This window comes from Hippocampus guttulatus, chromosome 4 (assembly GCF_054856545.1).
Source record: "Hippocampus guttulatus isolate MCC_2025c chromosome 4, RoL_Hgut_1.0, whole genome shotgun sequence".
NCBI classification, from domain to species: Eukaryota; Metazoa; Chordata; class Actinopteri; order Syngnathiformes; family Syngnathidae; genus Hippocampus; species Hippocampus guttulatus.
In genome coordinates, this window is record NC_141264.1 from 4,591,636 (window position 1) to 4,612,448 (window position 20,813).

Consider the following 20,813-nt stretch of genomic DNA (forward strand, 5'->3'; position numbering starts at 1 on the left):
TCAGACAATACAAAGGTATCCATGCATGCTCTTAGCGTTCCTGTGGCAACTTTTTCCGAGTTTTCCATCATGCCCATCAGCTCGGACTTTATTGCAGGTGTATCATTGAAATTTGACAAAGGTAATATGAGGTACCTTGGGGTGTTCCGATCCGACTAATTCCAATTCAGATCACATGGATGAAGTGCATTTTTCAGCTTCAACTTTCAACTGCATTATGTTACGTGTTAAACCTAAATATTCTCAAAACGAGCATTGCAAACTTTCGGTTAAATCCTGAGAAGTTAGTAGCTGACAGTAATGAGCATCATGTTACATCACAAATTTCTTGTCGAGGATGCACATTAGGTTATTTTCAGTTACCTATAGTCTGTATTTTAAAAAAAGAGAAAAAAAAGCTTTTACGTTTTAATGCTATCCTTGTCATGTTAGACCTTAATTACGTGTGAACAATTTGGAGTAAAAAAAAAAATAGTATTGATGAATAGGGCCAAGCATTGCTGAAGAGTATTGCTGAAACACTATAGAAGCTGGTTGACTGAGCTTGTTTCAGGGTGCCAACACTAAAGTATGTGTCTACAGACCTTTTATTGTTACCTTTGACTGTGATGACAGGGGCTTTGAATGGGGGAGTATGGCAGGGTGTGGGGACCATCTGCTCATTGCTTGTCTGTTCAGAATTTGGCTGACGCATTTGGCTTCCTGTAAATGTGTGTTTGGGACAACCATTCATCAGGCGAATGGAGGATGATGCAAATGAAGGCGAGGGGAGAACACTGTGCGAATGAGATGTGGGAGAATATGTGAGCGATTGGTAAAAGCAGACTTTTGGCGGGTTTCGGAAAGTGCATTCCGATAAAAAGGCTGAGTACATTTCATAGCAAATTGTTGAGGATGGGAATTCACTGATATTTTGAGAAAAATTCGCAACAGGGTTTATCTGTCATCACACAACAGTTGACATCAAGGAAACAAGAGTTAAGTGGAATTTGCGTCAAGCATTCTCATATATCACAGCCATGTGGAAGACGTCTGGTAAGCTGCAGAAAGTTTTTGTAAAGCACGGCAGGATTCCTATTCACTCAGGAGGTAGAAAAAAAAAGGAATATAACAAAGGTGCATAGAAATGAAAAGTTGAGAGCCTTAAGTTGGAACTCAAGCTATGAAGGATCTAAATGGTATGACTACAATTCATTGTCATAATCTTGTACAAACACCATGTACAGCTCCATAGTATGACAATGTTATTGTTCTTTTTATTGCATTTACAACTACATGACGTGACACAATGCGATTGAAGCGATTCAAACACACACATTCGCACATACACATTCACACACACCGACACAAAAACAAATCTGATGGATTTCCCTACCTCTGCTTTATTCTGGTTTGCGTCCATGGGTTCTTGGAGATGTCTGTGGTGAGTTTCCTCAAAGCTAACCAACTTCAGTTTCAGATATGAAACCTCATCCATCAGATCTAACTTCCGAGTTTCCAGAGACGTCCTGCTCACCAGCTCCTGAGAAAAACAAACACATAGAATAAATGAGATGAGTATTAAAAAAAAAAAAAAAGCTACCACAACAACAAGCTATAATCACAAATACTGGAGTACATGTCCAAATACAATATACCAGAGCAAAGAGTAGTAGGTGTATAGAACACTCATTTGCTGAGTTCAGTGTTCTTCCCACGCTGACAGACGAGGCTAGACTGGGGACACAGACCCAATGAAGCTAAATATACACGCTCACACACAGGCCAGTCAAGGGCTCTATTAATAAAACCCAATGCCTCTGTGGTATGGCAAAGAAAAAAAACTAAAGTGTGTAAACACCAAAATTGATGGTGGGCACCAAAAAGTATATGTACCGTTTGTCTTCTCTTAACAGTTGCGAACCACGAGTGTTGCTTTCATTTCCTCTCCCAAACTAATCCTAGTTCCTCTTTTTAATATTTAATATAAATGTCCAAAGATTATTTTTTTCAAGACGCTCTAACCAAAGTCTTGCACCAGGTGGTTGGGGGAAAAAAAAAAAAAAAAAAAAGAAGCATTTTACACATAAATGAAAAATTCTGGCCACTGTTTTCCGACTAGTTTTACAGAGCTTTTGTCTACTGGCTCAGTGTGCATTGGACATTGGGCTACTGAAAATCTTTAGCCAAAATTGACCCAAAAGTGCATTTTCAGCAATGCTAAATCCTGAACACAGTTGATGTGACAGACCTCGGGGCACTGCCTTGGAGCTTCGGGTAAAATTAGATTGAAAGAGAAGCATCCGAGGAGACTGGGGTTTTGTACTGTATTGGTTAGCCCAAACAGAGCGCTCGCTTGTCCAGCCACAATGATGGGAATATCGAGGTGCCCTGCCATGGATCTCCGGGAAGGTGAAAACAAAGGAGAGAAGTTAGCGATACGTCACACTGGCCTGGCTACCAACGGCGCAACTCAGTCACGCATGCGCTGAAATCCCCGTGAACTGAGCAGAGGTGAGCAGTAAGCCGAAATTTGCGACACGGTTTCAGCCGGCCAGTGGCTAGAAGATTGCGTGCGATTTTTCTCAGAATTTATTACGTTTTTGTGCTTAATAAACAAGACAACTTGAACTTTTATGCTCGCTTCAGTTAGCTGTTTATCTTAAACGAGACGCTCTTATTTGATGCGGTGAAATCACATTATCAAGGTCACCTGAGGTGACAAGGCCAACTGTGAGTGACACTTATATGACATCACGAAAGAAGGAACTGGGGAATTTGCACTTTGATTACGATTTGGTTAAGTGCAGAGTATGATCCAGTGGATGAATATACTATATATTTTTTATTTTAGGTTAAAGGTATTATCGTTTCAGGTATAGGCCTAGGTTTCCTCATTTTCAGTTTCGGCCAAGAATTTTCATTCTGGAGGATCATTACTTTTGGCCTAAAATATCAGTTTGTAGATGGTCATCACAATGAAAAAAAATGAACAAATGCGATGAAGACAAATGATACATTTTGTATTAACAAAGGTACAATTCCAGTAACTGAAAAGAGTAAAAGCGTGATGATAACAATAGAACTGGAAATAATATGTTTTGCGAAGCAGATGTGGTACACTTGTGATCTGTTTACTCAGTAAGTCAAGAAGATGACAAAGCACAAGATGAAGAAGACCAAGAAAAAGAAGAAGACTGTGGGAAATTTACTGGTTACATCAGCTAACAATCACAATAAATAGTAGTAGTAGTTGTTGTTTGTGTGTGTGTGTGTGTTATTTTTCTGTAATTGAACAGTCTTATTGCTGTGGGCAGGAATGACTTGTCACAGTACTCCTTTCTGGACCAAGGTCGTAAAAGTCCGGCCCAATTTACAAGATGGCAATGTTAAGTTAACTGCCTTTAAAACGAGACCTCAGCACGGGCTGCCAGGCACAACTGACCTCTGACACGTTATCTCTCATTTGCACCTTTATCAGGATGCTGAGTACAGGCGCTCTCCTCCAAACATATTGGCAAAGTGTGGTCAATTCCTTTATTTTTGCTTTAGACCAAATAGACAATTATGAGAAAAGACCAACAACAAGCTTAAGCTTTCATTTCCAAGTGTTTACATCAGGATTTGAAGCACAACCTAGAAGACAGCACATTTTGTTAGAATCCACCTGTTTGTCATTTGAGCAAAAGCTGCAGCATAGCTAAGCTGGCAGAGTGGCCGTTTCCCAGCCCACAAAGGTTGTGGGTATGACCCTCTGCCCTTTTCACCATTCCAAGTGTCCTTGAGCAAGAAAACGGAACCATCGGTCGCTCCTGATATTGTGTCATTTAGGTGAATGAGGAGATTGTGAAAGCTCTTTGAGTACCTTGAAAGTGGAAAAATGCTATACAAGTGAAAACCCATTTTCCATTGACCATATTGCTACATCTGACTGACTAATGTGTGTCTTATGACGTTGCTTATTGAAACATTGAACAGAATGGGGTTTTTTTTGGGGTTAAGCCTGAGATGACTCCATTTTGAGTAGTTAGCGATTTTAATCAACATGGAAACCATGCTCACTCATCACCGCCGTGCTGCCAAGAAAGGGAGGTTTACATTGTATCAAGTGGTTTGGATGAATTGTGCCTGAACTGTCTGACTCTATTGCTAACACGGGCTAGCCATGACACTGCATTACCCAAAATGCTTCAGTTTCCATCACGGATGGCCCGGATTTCCACTACAGCGCATGTACGTCACAGACAGGCGAGCGGGAAAAAAATAAAAAAATAAAAAAGCGCCAAATAAATATACAGAGATGAAAGTCCCCCGGATTTTCCGGGAATTCCGGATTTTCAAATTTTAATGAAAAATTCTCCGGAGAATTAAGGCAAAATTGGCTAACATTAATCCGGATATTAGTTGACAACACTGAACGAACACGCTTTTGAGTTTGTTGTTTTGCTTTCACAAGCGTAGCCATGTTGAGGCACTAACACTAGTAACAGTAAAGAGATTTTCGTCTCTTTACAAACACACTTGCTTAAACCCCAGTGGAACGAATAAAAGACGCCGTGGACAAGACAGTTGTTGTCGTAAAAAATATATTTGGACAAAAAGGGAAACGCACAGATTGGCAGAAAAACGTGTCCGTCCGACTTCGAGTGTCGTCTCGATTAGCTTAGTTTAGCTGTTGTCGTGTGTGACGTCGGTTGCGTCGGCGCTGATTGGTTGAAATCAAAAGACACGCTTGCGTACACATTCGCGCTAACGCACGCACAGCAGAGAGCAGCGGACTATCTACGGCTGAGGCGCGCTTCGCTCGAGTGGCGTCGCCACAAGAGTAATACCCTCGCCTCGCATTCTCATGGCCTCGCCATATCTCGGAGATTTCGAAATTTCGGCGAGAACGGAAGCCACAAAGGGTGCACGTGTGCACACAAAAGGAAGATTAATCATTGAATGTCGAGTATTTGAATAGCGTTTTGTGTAAACTAATTCATGCGTGATCGGCCAGGTGTGCGTGTGTGTGTGTGTATAATTTTCCGTAATTTTCAGAGAAGTCCACTTTCATATCTGATAAAGACTGCTCATAAATAAACAACTCGTCGACTATTAAATCAATTGTTGACGGTTTTGATCGTGCCCTGAAATTAGATAAATGGTTCAGATGATGGATGGATGGATTTTGATAGTTAACATCGTTGTGACTAGTCGTCTAATCGTAGCAGCCCCGAGTAAATAACTGTATATACGTAAATATACAGTATGGGTGATATTAAGGGCGATTTCAAAAGTCAACAATTTTACCTTCGCTGAAGAAATTTCAACTTCATGTAAATGTCTACATGAGACATATCAGCTGTATTTTATCACAGTGTGCTCACGATGCCACCAAATGGAGAGCACATGGCAAACAAATAATGTCGGCACCACAGCCACACACAGACAGACAGCTTAAACCCCCAAACTGTCCCAGGGATGAGCCACTCACAAATGCGCACACACAAACACACAGTATTTACATAGTAATGACAGCTGGCTGTTAGTTTGCAATCTAACACCAGTCTCACTTACCGCAGGATAAGCGTCAGTCTTAAAACATAATTTATCAGAAATCTGCGGTCATGGCCTCCTCGTCAGCTGCCAGATACTGGCTATGCCGTAATGAGGCCAACCAGGCAACAAATGATCTTTTCACCAGCATTTATAGATCTAAGGGCGGGGAAAAAAAAGTTATATTTGTTTCCAACTAGTTCTTTAACATAACAGACTACAGCATCCATTGATTTGAGCAATCACTTGAAAAAGTGATGACACCAAATGCACATCTAAACTTCGGCCGGTGCATAAATCGTCCATGAGATATAAAACTGAGTGAGGTCTTACATTAAACACTCACAAAAATGACAACACAGAGCGCAACACACAAACCAAGACAATCATTGTTATTCCTTTCCTTCATCTCACTTTGAAAATAACCCACATTAGGTTGTCAGTATTATACCACCAACTCCTTACGTGTAAAAGGGGGCAACGTTACACACAAACAGCACGGATATGACTACTAAGCAAAACAACAGCTGTGGATCAATACAGCTAGATCCAATAAAACCTCTCAACTTAAAACAGTCAGGAAGGATTGTTGAGGAGATCTCTGGTAGTGGCAGGTCGAACTGTATTGTTTGAAATGTGTGGTTTGAAATCCCCATTGGCTTTAATGCCGCTTTCAGTTTGTTTGAAGCAGTCAGCAGCCATTTTGTTCCCTCCTTTTTTTAAATTTATTATTATTTTTTTAAGAGCTGTCTAAGAAAATCCCATGTTGGATTCAAAAAGGGTTCTTTGTCTGCTCGTTGCACTTTGCATTAGCAGCTCTGAATTGCTTTGATAATTCCTTTAGAGCAAAAATATGTAATATTCAGTAACACGCAACATGGTCTAACAAAGACAAGATCATAAGCCACAATGGGAATAATAATAGTGGCAAATAAAAGTTATATTTATTTTTTTAAATCAGAGATGGAAGAAAACTTCCAGGTGTGCTTTTTTTGCATTGATTCCAAATCTGCCCTGGTCGTTTCTCTTGCACATTATCGTCATCATGGCAAAATTATTGTAAAATCCGTATTGCATAAGCTTTTAACGGTCAAACGTTAAAAGCAAAAAATGAAAAGATTTAAAAAAAAAACCCTGACACATTAAGTGATTTTTGATTAAAATGTGCCGTTGAAAAGTACATTAAAAATATATGTATTAATTTATAGTTATTATTTTAAAAATGAAACAAAAGTACTGTAACATATTGTTACATTGACACTTTTATTTTATAAGATTAGTGCCTAATTAAAACACTTACAAGGTACTTTTAATATGAGCACATTTATGACCATACACTCTTTATGGCAGTGGTCCCAAACGTGATTTCTGCCAGAGACCGGTTTCTTGTGGGTGCGGTAATGCGCAGCCAATCAGTTCACGGGATAAATCCACTCGTGCTGTCATTCGTCGACATTGCGCCGGGAACCAATCATGCGCCTTAAATGAGTCCCCGTTGCATATACAGTACAGTACATTGCATGTACAAAAGCTCTAAGCCATTCTGCATTTTTTTCTGAATACAGTACTTTGGAAAAAAACCTGATGTAGTGTGCGCAATCTGCTCAAGCTCGGAAAGTCAATGTGGGGCACACGTGCGTGCACGCATGTGAGTGTATGTGTGTTGATGAGAGAAAGAGAGAGAGAGAGAGAGAGAGAGAGAGAGACTTATAAGAACAAAAGCAGGTCTCTCCATCCTTAATTGTCTAAACAACCTTAATTGACTAATCATAAACACGTTTACTGTATGTCAGCGGGATCGCTGGCCTCTGTGTGTGTGTGTGTGTGTGTGTTAGTGCGCTCTGCTCAAGCGCAAAGGCCCACGTGGGGCAATTTTTTTATTATACTGTATATGTTAATTGGTCGCTACTTGGCGGATTTTCATTTATCGCGGGTGGTTTTGGTCCCCCATTAACCGTGATAAACGAGGGATTACTGTACTGAAGTTGCGATGAATGAACCACGATATAGCAAGGAATCACTGTCCTCTTAAATAAAACTGTATACAGTATTGTGTTATGGATGACATTGGCGCAAGGAAGAAAACATTTTCCCATCATCTGATTTTTTTTTCATGAAAAAAATAAACTGTTGGAATGGTATTGATTAATCTTTTTACTTTTAAATATGTGGGTTACAAAAACTTGCTAAATACAAATAATAAACATGCTTCAGTGGGATATTTATTCAGCTGCAGGGTTTTACTTTGCTGACAATGCAGAAGACAAAGGGTCTGTTGAGAAGTTGGAACAGAGAAGAGATACACTGGTACACACTCAGTTGTTGCATTGTTGAGCCCGGGCTGGCTGTGGTCAAAAGTCTGTGCAAAATAACACTAGTGGAAAGACGATATAGAACAACAATTGTAATTGAAACTGCCAATAACTGGTCAATTAATTATTTATAAATGTTGGAGTTATATTAATTATGACTGAGTCATTACAATCTTATAGGATGTTAATGTGCAAGTATAAATACACATCCTTTTGTACCCAAACAAAAAGTTTTCAGATGTGGCAGGTTTCCAGTGTGAGTGTTACCTGTTGCAGCATCTCCTCAGTGGAAGCTAGTTTCTGTCTGTGTTCCTCGAGGGAGCTTTCGAGATCTCTGATCTTCTCCCCTTGAGCCTCCACCTGGTCAGTCAGTACGCTTACCTAATGGTTGACACAGTCATTCATTATTACATACACACAGTATGAGTGAATGAACAGATAAGGTGCGAAAACAATGTTTTACCAGCCAGTTTAACAACCTTTCCGTGTTGTGTTTCATCAGTCAACAACAACGTTATACATGACATTGCTCAACTTCACACCACAATTCTATTACTCAGCAAGCCTGTCACCCAGGAATCTGGGCTAGACATTTACAATGATCCCCTTGACTTGACACTCACCTCCTGCCAAGCCTGCAAAGTACAGACTTGTGCACAGACAGACGCCCAATCTTTTCGATGAGATGATGCGGGATTCCTCTGACAGCAGCTGTTTCAATGTCATTTCAACTGCCATTATGTTCACCCCGCAGCCATTTTCTAACCTCAAGTACTCTTGTTAGAGTGAAGCTGCTGTTTCATGAACTGTCTCAAGATTGATTACAAAGAATCTATGATAGAGGGCATGTACAGTACATGTGAAAATGTGCCCCCCCCAACACATAATTTGCCGCCAAGAAATACAAGATTATTTGTGCAACATACGACAAGAAATTGGGACGAACACGGCACACAAATTAAGATAAGAAATATTTCCCTCTAAGTGACAGCGAGGCCCGTTTGTGAAAACGTAGTGTTTAACGTTAGTAACGCAAATGCACAAACACACACAAATACAGGTAGGCCTGGAAAAGTGGCCAGTGAAAGGGCCAAAACGTATCAAGACAATCTCCTGTCTGGAAAAACACGTTCCAACAATCGTAATCACATCAAAACGGCTATAATTTTATTTTTTCAGTTTCAGGTTTGGTTAGTGCACATAAATGCCACAAAGTTGATTCATCCAAAAGGGGGGGAAAACAAACCTGCCACACACAGGATTAATGACCCTGAGGAGTAGTGAAGACACTTTGACTTTGAGGTGAACATTGTAATTATCAGTGCTGCGTGAAGTAGTTATTAAGGTGAAATCAGAAGAATCTGTTGACTTTATCACCTCTGCCTGTGACAGCAACCGTTGCCAGTGAATGCAAGTACCTGCTTGAATGGGCCAAAGCTGTTCAAGCATGCTTTATTTGGAATAACAGATTATTTTCAGAACCAGGAACTGAGATGCTTATCAAGTGTGGCACCAACCCTTCCAGACTCATCCCATTTACGCTAACAATGATTACATCAACACAAACACAATTGAATTCGTGTTTTTGCAGTTGCTTAAAATTAAGAGGAAATTTACACACACGCACACACACACAGAAATGGTTTACTGTACCTGTAAAACCAAGGACTCCTTGTCACCCTCTAGGCGGAGCAGTCTCTCTTGGTAGGTTTCATTGTTGGCAGGAGGACACAGGTTCACCTGGACAACCACACCAAGCAGAAATAAACATATCATGCCAGTTGAGGTGGAGGATTGTGCAATTGCCTCTGTCGAAATAATACAAATTTAAATCAAACAAAACTTTAAGACATCATTATATTTGCTGAACTAATTGGTACCAATGAAACTGTTGTCTGAGCATCGAGTGTGTTAAGTCAAACACGTCATAATTACATGTATCACAAAAACAGGGGATGATAACTAATGTCTACAAAATATAGATAGATTATTTTAGGGGACAAAATCGTTTAATCATCCCACTATTACGTGCCAGGTGTTGGTTTCACCCTCAGTTCCATCACTGATTTTCATGAATCTTTGTGGATACCTTCCGAAATGAACATAAAAAAGCTGCAGGGTAAAGGAAGACTCTTAGATTTCTATACATATGGAGAAAAATATGAATATAATTATGAATAGGAAAATTGGGTATTTGACTAAATACCTGTAGAGGGGAAAATAAAATGACATTCAGTTATTACACATTATTTTTAACGAAATGGAAAAGTTGTTCTGAATGTTCTAACCTTCCATTTCAACACATACTGTATAAATGTTGCTTGAAGTCAGGGGTGTCAAGCCCATTGTAGTTACTGTTTCCCATGGAGGGCTGTTATGACTGTGAAATCATATAAAAAAAAAGTCAAAAATAATATTCAACTGTTGTTTAAGTTACTACAAATAGTGGTTTGGTCACAAGAAAATTCTTATAATATCTCTCTTTTTTATTACATATGAGAATTTGACATTTTGGTACAGATTTTTAGCAAGCATCAAGTTGACATGTTTGATTTGCGTTTGCGGGCGACTTGAGACCAGTTCGCTGGTTCCCGGTCGATTCTGATTGACGTATTGGGCACCCCTGCTTTAAAATCAGAGGTAATTCGCTGACTAGCTTAGCGCTTAGCGCCATTGTTTGCGTATGAGCGGTGATGCAGTCATCTGATTGGTTGCCATCTATGTCAATCAAGTTACAGGATTTATGATAGGCTGACGGAGTACGTTCTGTGTAGTTAGCGCCTTCGTTTGAATGGCATCACCACTGCCGAGGCGTTTTCGACGCTTGTCGTGTGAAAGCCCGGGAGTATCGTAACAAACGATACTATCACAACGTTTATCATGATCATTTCTGGGTAAATATATTATCCAGGAAAAAATTGTTCTGACGGGCCTACCATTAATAAAACAAAGTATTTTATTATCTCTACCACCAGTCTTAGCAAGTTTTCTGGGCGAAACCCTGCAGACAGATTGATACATCCATGAAAAAGATGTATCACTACACCCCAAGAAAGTGTTGAAGGAAAGTAGCTTGCTGCTGGCTTTGAAACCAATTAATTTTGTGTGGAGAATAAAAAGAGACACAACTGGCCTTTACCTCTGCATCTCATCATTTACCGCATCTCCACAACACTATCATGTTTTTGATGTGTTGTTGTGGCCGAGGCTACCGACTTGTTACCCACAGGCAAGATATTTAACTGGAAGGACTGTATGTATTAATTTTCTTTAACTTCGAACTTCATTTTAACTAAAACAATTTTTAAAGACATCAGTATGTAAGGAATTAATGTATCCTATATTTAACTCAACTCAACTCTATTTATAGAGCACTTTAAAACCACGACTGCTGTACACAAAGTGCTCTACATGGAGCGAAAATAAGCTGTACAATAATAAACGACAAAAACAATAAATGAATAAAGTCAGTAAAAAGCACAAAAAAGGTAAAACTCAAATCAAGTCTCATGCTTGTTTTAAGACGAGTTTTAAAATGGACCGCGAGGGGGCTTGCCTATCGTTCAGCGGGAGGTCTTTCCAATGAGAGGGACCAGCAATGAAAAAGGCTCCCCTCTGAACCTCTGCTTCGATCTCGGTTACCTCTAATAGCGTCTGGTCCGCAGACCTAGGGCACTTGGGCAGGAGCTCCGGAAGGTAAGGTGGAGCGAGACCATTTCCAGATTTGAAAACAAAAAATAGTATATTAAAAAGAACTCTAAAATGTACAGGAAGCCAGTGAAGGGATGAAAAGAAGGGACACCAGAGTAGCAGTTATGTGCTTCCTCTTCTGAGTAGCGGTCAAGAGGCGAGCAGCAGAATTTTAGACCAACTGGAGACACTTGGTTAACAGATTGGTTAACTCCAAAATAAAATGCATTACAGTAATCCAGCCGGGATGTGACAAAGGCATGTATTACTGTTTCAAAGTGCTGATGAGAAAGGATTGGCTTGACTTTCAGGCTTATTTATTTGGGGGGGGGGGGGTTACAGTATGTTCAGCATTACCCACGCAAATCAAAAATATAAATTTCGTACTCGTCTCAAATAAAGTTCACTTACGATGTGCAATGGTTTTAAAATGCTTAAATGTTGTAACTTGTCCATCCTTCTATGCAATATACATGCAACACATGCTTTAATAGTGGGTGGGACAATGCATGACACAAGTGTTGAAGAATGCCAAAAAATATTGCACAACATGCAGGACCGCATCTGACTACCACAATGACTGTTACTACAGTAGATACACACAGTATGTAGACTATGGTGAAAATTTAAATAGGGCTGCAACTATCAAGTAATCTATTGCTTTAGAAAAAATATGTTACCTTGATTAATCTACAAAATAATCTATCCATCCATCCATCCATTTTTTATTTTGTTTTATTTTGGTTCACCACTTTCATTGAGGACTACAGAAATCGTATATTTACTGTTGGGATGCGTAAATTCCAAGCATTTGTCCAGCCATCCATCCATTTTCTGATACGTTTTATCCTCACAAGGGTCGCAGGGCATGCTGCAGTCTACCCATCCCAGCCGTCTTCGGGAAGTCGGCAGGGTACACCCTGAACTTGTTGCCAGTCAGTCACAGGGCACGCAGAGACAAACAACTATTCACACGCACGCCGAAAGACAATTTAGAGTGTTCAATCGGCCTGCCATGCATGTTTTGGGAATGTGGGAGGAAACTAGAGAACCCAGAGAAAACCCAGGCAGGCACGGGGAGGACATGCAAACTCCACACAGGGAGGCCGAAGCGGGGATCGAACCCACAATCTCTGCACTGTGAGGTCAACACGCTAACCATTCGTCCACAGGGCCATCCTAGCATTTGTACAATCTTAAATTAAAAAGGGATTTAAATGATTGATTGATTATCAAAAAGTTAATTTGATAACTGATTATTATATAATCCGCACTATAAATCGCTATTTTTTTCCCAAGATTTTCAACCCTGCCACTTTTAACGTGAAACAATTTATTTTTTAATTTTTACTGATGAGCTTCAAGCAGTCAATAGATTTACCCAGAGTCACGTCACATCTGAACAATAAAATTAACAAACATGCCACAGAGGACCAATGAAACCATTCGAGTCCGCCCTCATACTGAATATTCATTACCCATGTGTGGTTGGCGTGCCCATGTGGGCCGTGAGAAACAAGTTCGTAGGTTTTGTGTGCGTCACGATTCGGACAAACCGAATCAAGTTTTTTTGGATCCCAAAAGTGTAGACGCCAAACAAGGTCTCCGTAGCAAAAACAAATCGCACCGACAAAGTAGTAACATAAAGCGCTGATCCAAACAAGAACCAGAGAGCACAAAAACGAAAAACAAAAAGCGCTTGCACAAAAGGCAAGGGGGGGAAAACAAGAACCGAGAATACAAACGAAAAACAATGTATCAAAATACACGCATGCAAAAGCTGAATCACAAAACAAAAACCATAATTACAAAACCAATGGTACCGAGAGTTCAAAAGCGAAAACAACGAGGTCTATAGCAAAGAGGTCTATGAGCAAGGAAGCAGCAAGGCATAAACAAAACTCCGACGACCAGCTGACTGAAGATGGGTCCTTAAATACAGAGTCCCTTGATGGATAGATTGGCAGCAGGTGTGCAATCAGAAATCAAATCCGCACAGGGTGCCACCTGCTGGCCAAGCCAAAACAGGAACGTGACAGTGTGTGTGTGTGTGTGCGTGCGTAGCGGTCAGCGGATTTTTAGGCGCGAATATAGAGGATATAGTATATAGTCGAATGAAAATAAGCATCTTGAGTCGAGTTTCATGAGCATAGGGAAGTCTGGCCATGGAGTGACATCCCCTCATGGTCTTAGATAAGATGCTTTCAAACTGATAAAGATATGGGGGAGTGGTCTGTAAAAGCACAAAATTCTTGAAATTGCCACAAATGTATCACGACTCAGACCTACATGAGGGGCAATATTTACTTCTATAAACACACAGCGCCATGTGATGTATTTAGTGTACATGCCCGTCAGATGTTTTTGGTATGTGAGCGACTATGTAAAAAAGGATAGGATTTAAGAAAAAAAAATCTAAACTGGGCATCATTCCCTACAGTGTGAACGTCGCCTAACGTAGAAACTATCCATCAGTGCAGCTCATATTTTCCCATACGTTGCTGAAAAGCCATAGATAGCCAACGCAAAAGAGAATTGATCTTTGGATCCTTGCTGATAAGTCTCGTGTCATGAATGATGAGCAGCAAATTCTTTGAACATGATTCTTAAATTAACCCCCAACTCTCCAGGCCAGGATCCTTGCAACCTCATTGAATTGAGGACTGTATTTTCATATTTAATACTGAATTATTTGAAATCATAGCAGGTTTCTCAGTCATATCCCTCAGATTTGTCCAGCTTTGTGCTTGGCGACTTCAGACACATTTACCATCAATTACCATCGTCTGTGTTCTACTTTCCGCTGTGTCAGCTCAAAGGAACACCAAATCGTTGCTAAAAACCAATGACATGAAATGCGTCCAACTTCAACAAAGCCCAAAAGCGAGTCCTCAGTCAATGCTGTGCTAGTACTGTAAAAGAAAAAAATATGTCTCTCTCAGTGATTGAATCCAGCAGTATCAGATGCCTCTTTGTCAACAGGAATCAGCTGATGCATAATTTGATAGCACAGCCCTGGTGATGCGTCCCTGGAAATGCCCTGACAACTCTGCTAAGAAGCAGCAAAAAATAAAAAAAAATAACACTGGAAAAAAAACCTGAAAATAGTCTCATAATCGAAAGCATCCAAGCTAGAAAAGTAATCATCTACTACTAGAGAAACAACTTTTCAGCACCACACAATTTTACTCTACACAAGTACTGACTCAGCGTGATGTGCTTTTGGAAATGAAGAGCAGAAGTGATCAAGAAATGACATCATCGAGAAATGACATGCTGAAGCTTAAACACTTACTTTTTTGAGCCACGAGAAGTGCTTATAGATATCAATGGCAGTCTCCATGCTACCAGCCCATTTCTGCCCCGTCTATTTCCTCTCGGATTTTATCTCAGATGGGCAGAATCTGAGACTGTGTGTGTGTTTGTCTCTCTCCCTCCCTACCTCCCTCCCTCTGTGCGTATTTTGACCCAGCCCACATCAAGTGAGTCTTGAGTTTGCAGAAAGTACTGTTAAGTGTGAAAATGTGTCACTTCACTGTTCACGGCTATTATATATTTTAATGATCTCTGCTTAGCGGAAAACTCCCTTCCACTGTTTTGCCCGCTCATACAGCTGCTCGCTTTCCTTCTCTGTTTTAGTGCAACTGACCTCTTTTGTCTGCATTCTGTCCCCCTTTTCCCCACCACTTGTGTTTCATGTTAACCCTATTATCAACAAATACTCCTTCCTTGCTTGCTTTCTCGCCTTTCATGCTATATTTTCTCAGCTCCCTTCTCCCACTGCTTCAGTTGTCCGTCCTCCAGCCAAATGGCCAAGCCCAGAAAGAGGGGGTGGTTGAAAAAGTTGGCCTCTTTTGTCATCTGTTTGTGTCCATCTTGGCGCAATGTCAGGTTCTTACGCGCGCACACATACAAACATCTGCTTAACATGTTAATATGAAAATCTCGTGGATGCACATGTATTTTCATTTTGTGTCACATGTATATTCATTTTAGAAACCCAACTTAAAACACAGACTGTATTTATTCTTCGGCTTTCGACTCAGGATGAGACCCGCCATTGTTTTAGTAAAATATTGTATTTAAGCTCTCTGCTATTAATTTATAACTTTTTGTTTCGGAAAATTGGATGGAAGTTTTAAAATCTGAGTTTTATCTTATGTATGGCACTTTGTGTGGAGCTGTGGTGGTTTTGAAAGACCTCTACAAATAAGTGTCAGAGTGAGTTAATGTTGCACTGTCGACATCCTGTATTTCTCTTTTCTCTCAAGAGTTTGACTCTGCATGACAACATAATTTGGTTTCGATTCAGCGCGTGTCCAATGGAACCATTCTCACTAACTGTCAGCTATTCATCTCATGACATCAACAAGGGAGACCTGCATTCATAAATCCCACCCATAAAAGATCATATGGATAAAAACATGTTTACTTCCTGAGCATCCATGTCAACATTTTAAACAAAATTTGGGACTGTGTGATCAAGAAGTCGCTGCATTACACTGGATAAAAATTAATGAAAGTAAAAGTAAAAATACAGTAGCCAATGATAGGGCTTTGTTTGATGTTGTATAATGTAGTTTGTAGTAGTAATGCATTTTGGCGCTACGCAAGATTATGTTAAAGTAACCCTCCACAGAATTTGTTTTTTTTCTTTTGGCCAAATAAAACTAACATATGCAGTGCAAGACAGGGAATCCCAGCTATTCTCAGGGGATAGGGACCGGGACGGTCCACTAATAGTGAAAATTTGCATGTTGACGAGCGTTGAAAAGTAAAAATGAGCCCTAAATTTTAGTTTTTAAAATGCTGATAGTCATTCAATATGCGTTTCCCAAGAAAAACGGGGAAAAAGGGATGGGGGAAAATATGAAAAATATTTTCAAAATACTAGGTGCAAAAAAGAAAATATATTAAAACAAAATTTTAAAAAAATCAAATATGCAAGTCGCCAAACTACGAGTATGCAAGTTCCACTACAAAGGGTATGGAAAAGGAGTGTCCCAAATTGTTTCTTCTGTTATTACCAATAACAGTTTGGCAATTCATTGCTTCTGACGTGATAAAAATTAAGTCCAATAGCTTTGTTCTTTTATGAACGTCATTTGCCATACAATAACAAACCAGTAAATAGTAGGATAGCTACATTGAGCCGGATCCTCGGAAAGTCCATTAAAATCTCTGCGCAATAAACATCATCAGAATCGTAATGGTGTCACTCATCAGCATCAGTAGTCTTTTAACTAACAGATAGACAAAACAAATAGAAAAATGGCGCTGCAGTATTTTTTCCCAGTTCAGCCCTGGCAGAGAGGTCTCTGGTTTTGCTATGTAACAATGTCAATATATCGGCACTTCTAACATTGCTGAAACACCAGTTTTGTTTTGCGCAGGACTACACATTTTAAAGCTGAAAGGCCTGTGATGCTCCGAGCAATTACTGTACAATCACAAAGTCCTGCAAATCACTTCCTGTGTTTAGATGTGTTTGTGCTTCTCCATGGAGTTATCCAATGGAAAGAACTCCCCCAGGGGTCAGAATAATTGTAGAGGGCGAACATATTTAATGCTGTTCCACTAAGTCAGCTAGAAGGAAAACGAAATGCAAAAGGTGGACAGATTAAGTACAAGTACAATTCCACGTAGAAGAAGGATCGATCATCCTCATACACATATCCTCATAGTTGCGAAATCATCAATCAGGCTATTAGAATCGAGCTTCAAGCCTCTAGCACCGCTGAAAACCCTCCAAAACAAACTGTGGCAAATATCTTAGCCATTACAAAACATATTGGATAAAAGTATTTTTAAAAAGTCAACACACCCCTGTTGGAAGTGAATGAGATTTAAAAAAGACCAGAATTAAGATTAAGAGATAAGATTTCTGAAAACAGCCACATCCTCAGTTATTAGAGGGTGTATAGCACACTTTGCAACCTCATGATCCCAGTTGTTTAACTTCTCCTCTGGAAGAGACCACCCCCCTGATCCTCCAATTGAGTCGTTCGGGTTAAAGGTCACATAAATGGTGGGAGGAAAAAACACCCACACAACCCCTGGCATTTGAACAGGCTGAGTAGACTTTTTACTTGTATATCCACAGTAAATGAGCTCATGTTGAATAACTCTGTACCTCGTATGTGTTAGATATTACTCAGAGGAAAAGGGTTGGTGAGTGAAGAAGCTCGTGTTGAACTATTCTGCTACCACAATGATCCTAAATAGGAATTGATTAAGCACATGTGCGTTTTGGGACCTTAGCAAGGTTCTCATGTGCCACTTCAAAATCCTCATACCAAGTCAAGTTGCAAAGCTTTCATAGATCAGAATATTACATGAAATCTAGTGATCCACCATGCATACTGACAAGAAGATATTAAATATTTGTGGCCAGCATATTCAGCTGACCACACTGTTCAGACATCAACAATAGGATAGGTCAATGATTCGCGTGTGAATTACTACCACTAATGGTTTCTAACTAAAGACTAAAGACTCACTACTAAGTTCACTTCAGTTGTATTTAACTTTAGTTTTCAAAACTTTACTTAGGTTCATTTATTTTCCTATTATGTGTGAGACATTTTAATAGACTCATTTTGTACAGGTATTTTTTTATATATCATGTATAAGTTTTTAATATTCAAATAGCATAATATTGTGATGTCTACTAAATATTAAATATACTTTTTAGGAATAAACCTTGCCTGATTTTATATGAACACACCAAGACTGTATTTTAAATTCTTATGTTTGTCATTACAGTGGCGATACTTGAAGAGCTCAATTGTTTTGAGTGGCATTTGGTGTAAAAAGTTTGAGAATTGCTGACATAGATCAAGGGAGCGTAAGGAACAGAGGGTGGGACAAAGGCAGTGTGAAACCTGTGAGATGCGCGGTCATAGTTGTTCTTGTTCTCTTTGTTCCACGTTTTTGTAAGATATTGTCAGGTGTGCCGTGGGAAATTACACAATATGTATGCCTGTGTGGTCGATCGCCTGGAAGAGTAATCATTTAGTACTCTACCATACCGGTAGGGAACAGCAGCAGCTAGGAAATTGCCTTATGCTTCGAGACAAGACAAGTTTCCAACGTGAGGCAAGACAATGAAAGGTATCTTTCATTTAGATTTACATTTACTGGAGATGCAACGGCACCAATGTTCCTCTAAGCTGTGCAACTGCGCACTGGTCGCACACTCTCAACGCATGAGAAAACCTATCCAGTGCAATGAATGCACTGAAAAATGAATTAGACATAACTTTTTTTCTGTATCAATTTGCTGTGGAATTTAGTGAGTGACAGGTGTCCAGCCAATCACACGATATGATGCAATGACGCTATACAGCCAATCACGGCATTGCCAGTAGTTGCAGCTTCTTACAGGAGCAAACATCAACATTATTAATGGGTGGCGTGATGGCATCTGTTTTTACCCCAAACTTCTTGGCTAGCCCCCAGTTGATTAAGCTCTCATCAGTCCCAGAGTCAATCAAAGCCTTCAATTCTGTGATGGTGGCTTCGGGTCTTGCCTTGATAGGGGTCAAACTGCGTGAAGGCAAAGCCGAATAAGTGAATTGGGTCACCACATGCTTTGCTTTGACTGGGCAGACGGCCACAAGATGCCCAGATTCCCACAGTAAAATCACCTCCTCTCCTTGAGATGACACAGGCGTTTGGCCTGAGTGAGCCGAGTTCTGCCCAGCTATATGGGTTCCTCCTTTTCCACATGCAGAAACTGGTGTTGTTCTGCCAGTGGATGATTGGAAGGCAAACCGGTGACTGGAACGTGCTGCGGGCGGGCCTCTGTTGGCGTCATCCTTGGTGGGCCTGGAACTCCTGAAGCCAGTTGTTTGAATGGCTAGGGCAATGAGAGAGCCTAGATCTGAAGGCAAGTCTAAGGGCAACAGCCTTTTCTGAACGGGGCCCGCCAGCCCTCTAAGAAAGACATCATATAGTGCTGTGGCATTCCACCCACTCTCAGGAGCCAGTCCTGTCGTGAATGGCATAGTTTTATGTTTCATGTTGTCTTGAGAAGTGGAGGAGTTTAAGTATCTTGGGGTCTTGTTCACGAGTGAGGGCAGGAGGGAGCGAGAGATCGACAGGCGGATTCGTGCAGCGTCTGCTGTGATGCGGACATTGTATCGGTCTGTCGTGGTAAAGAAGGAGCTGAGCCAAAGGGTGAAGATCTCAATTTAGCGGTCGAGCTACGTTCCAACTCTCATCTATGGTCACGAGCTATGGGTCATGACCAAAGGAACGAGATCCCAGATACAAGCGGCCAAAATGAGTTTTCTCCGCAGGGTGTCCGGGCTCTCCCTTAGAGATAAGGTGAGAAGCTCGGTCATCCGGGAGGGGCTCAGAGTCGAGCCGCTTCTCCTCCACATCAAGCGGAGCCAGATTCGGATGCCTCCTGAACGCCTCCCTGGTGAGGTGTTCCGGGCATGTCCCACCGGGAGGAGACCCTGAGGACGACCCAGGACACGCTGGAGAGACTATGTCACCCAGCTGGCCTGGGAACGCCTCGTGATCCCCCGGAGAGAGCTGGAAGAAGTAGCTAGGGAGAGGGAAGTCTGGGCTTCCCTGCTAAAGCTGCTGCCCCCGCGACCTGGCCCCGGATAAGCGGTAGAAGATGGATGGATGGATGGATGTCTTGAGAGGGAAGAAATTTCATCTGTGCATTTGTTCCACATACAGCACATTTGACAATAAAGTTGTATCCAATCCAAAATAGTCACAGACAGACTCCTTCCCTTGCCTTCAGTCCATTCTGCTCCCTTGCTTTCTCCCTTTCAGATGAAACAGGGTCTCCTGCAAAACGCTCAGCAGAAGCTTGCCAGGTTCCAGCTCCGACATGGGAGATTGGCTGAACTGGAGCTGGTGGGACAGGCTGGGTCTAAAGTTTGGCGGCTTTCACAGTTGTTTTTTTAAGAGAATGAGTAGCTGCTGTATTTGTTTATTAAGCTGCCCAGCTGTGACGGCTGCCTTGAAGCTCTCCTGGCTGTGGGCGAGCCCCTTGAATCCATGGTGTAATGCAGCCACCTGCTCTTCTTGAGACAGGCGAATCCCCTGTGTAGATAGAGCTGCAGCTAGCTTCACTGCCCCTGCCATGTCCATACTGGCCAGTGTGTACTGTCAGAACCAGGCTTGGACACAGGACACAGTTGCAGGGTGCAAAGTAAAAAGATATAATGATTTGAGGATCAGCGACCGACAACTCGAAACGGCAAGGCGGTGTAAACAGGCCATGGACTGGTTAGATCTGTGGCGAGAGCCTGGAGTGCACATACAAGG

At 41.0% G+C, this 20,813-nt stretch overlaps 1 protein-coding gene across 1 annotated transcript in view; it reads right to left on the minus strand.

Annotated features, from left to right (window-relative positions):
- The window catches only part of ppfibp2b (PPFIA binding protein 2b), a 77,837-nt gene that overhangs the window by 30,207 nt on the left and 26,817 nt on the right, over positions 1-20,813 (minus strand). Inside the window, 3 exon segments of the mRNA XM_086108355.1 lie at positions 1,376-1,522; positions 8,097-8,210; positions 9,483-9,569. Coding sequence (XP_085964481.1) covers positions 1,376-1,522; positions 8,097-8,210; positions 9,483-9,569 — 348 coding nt within the window.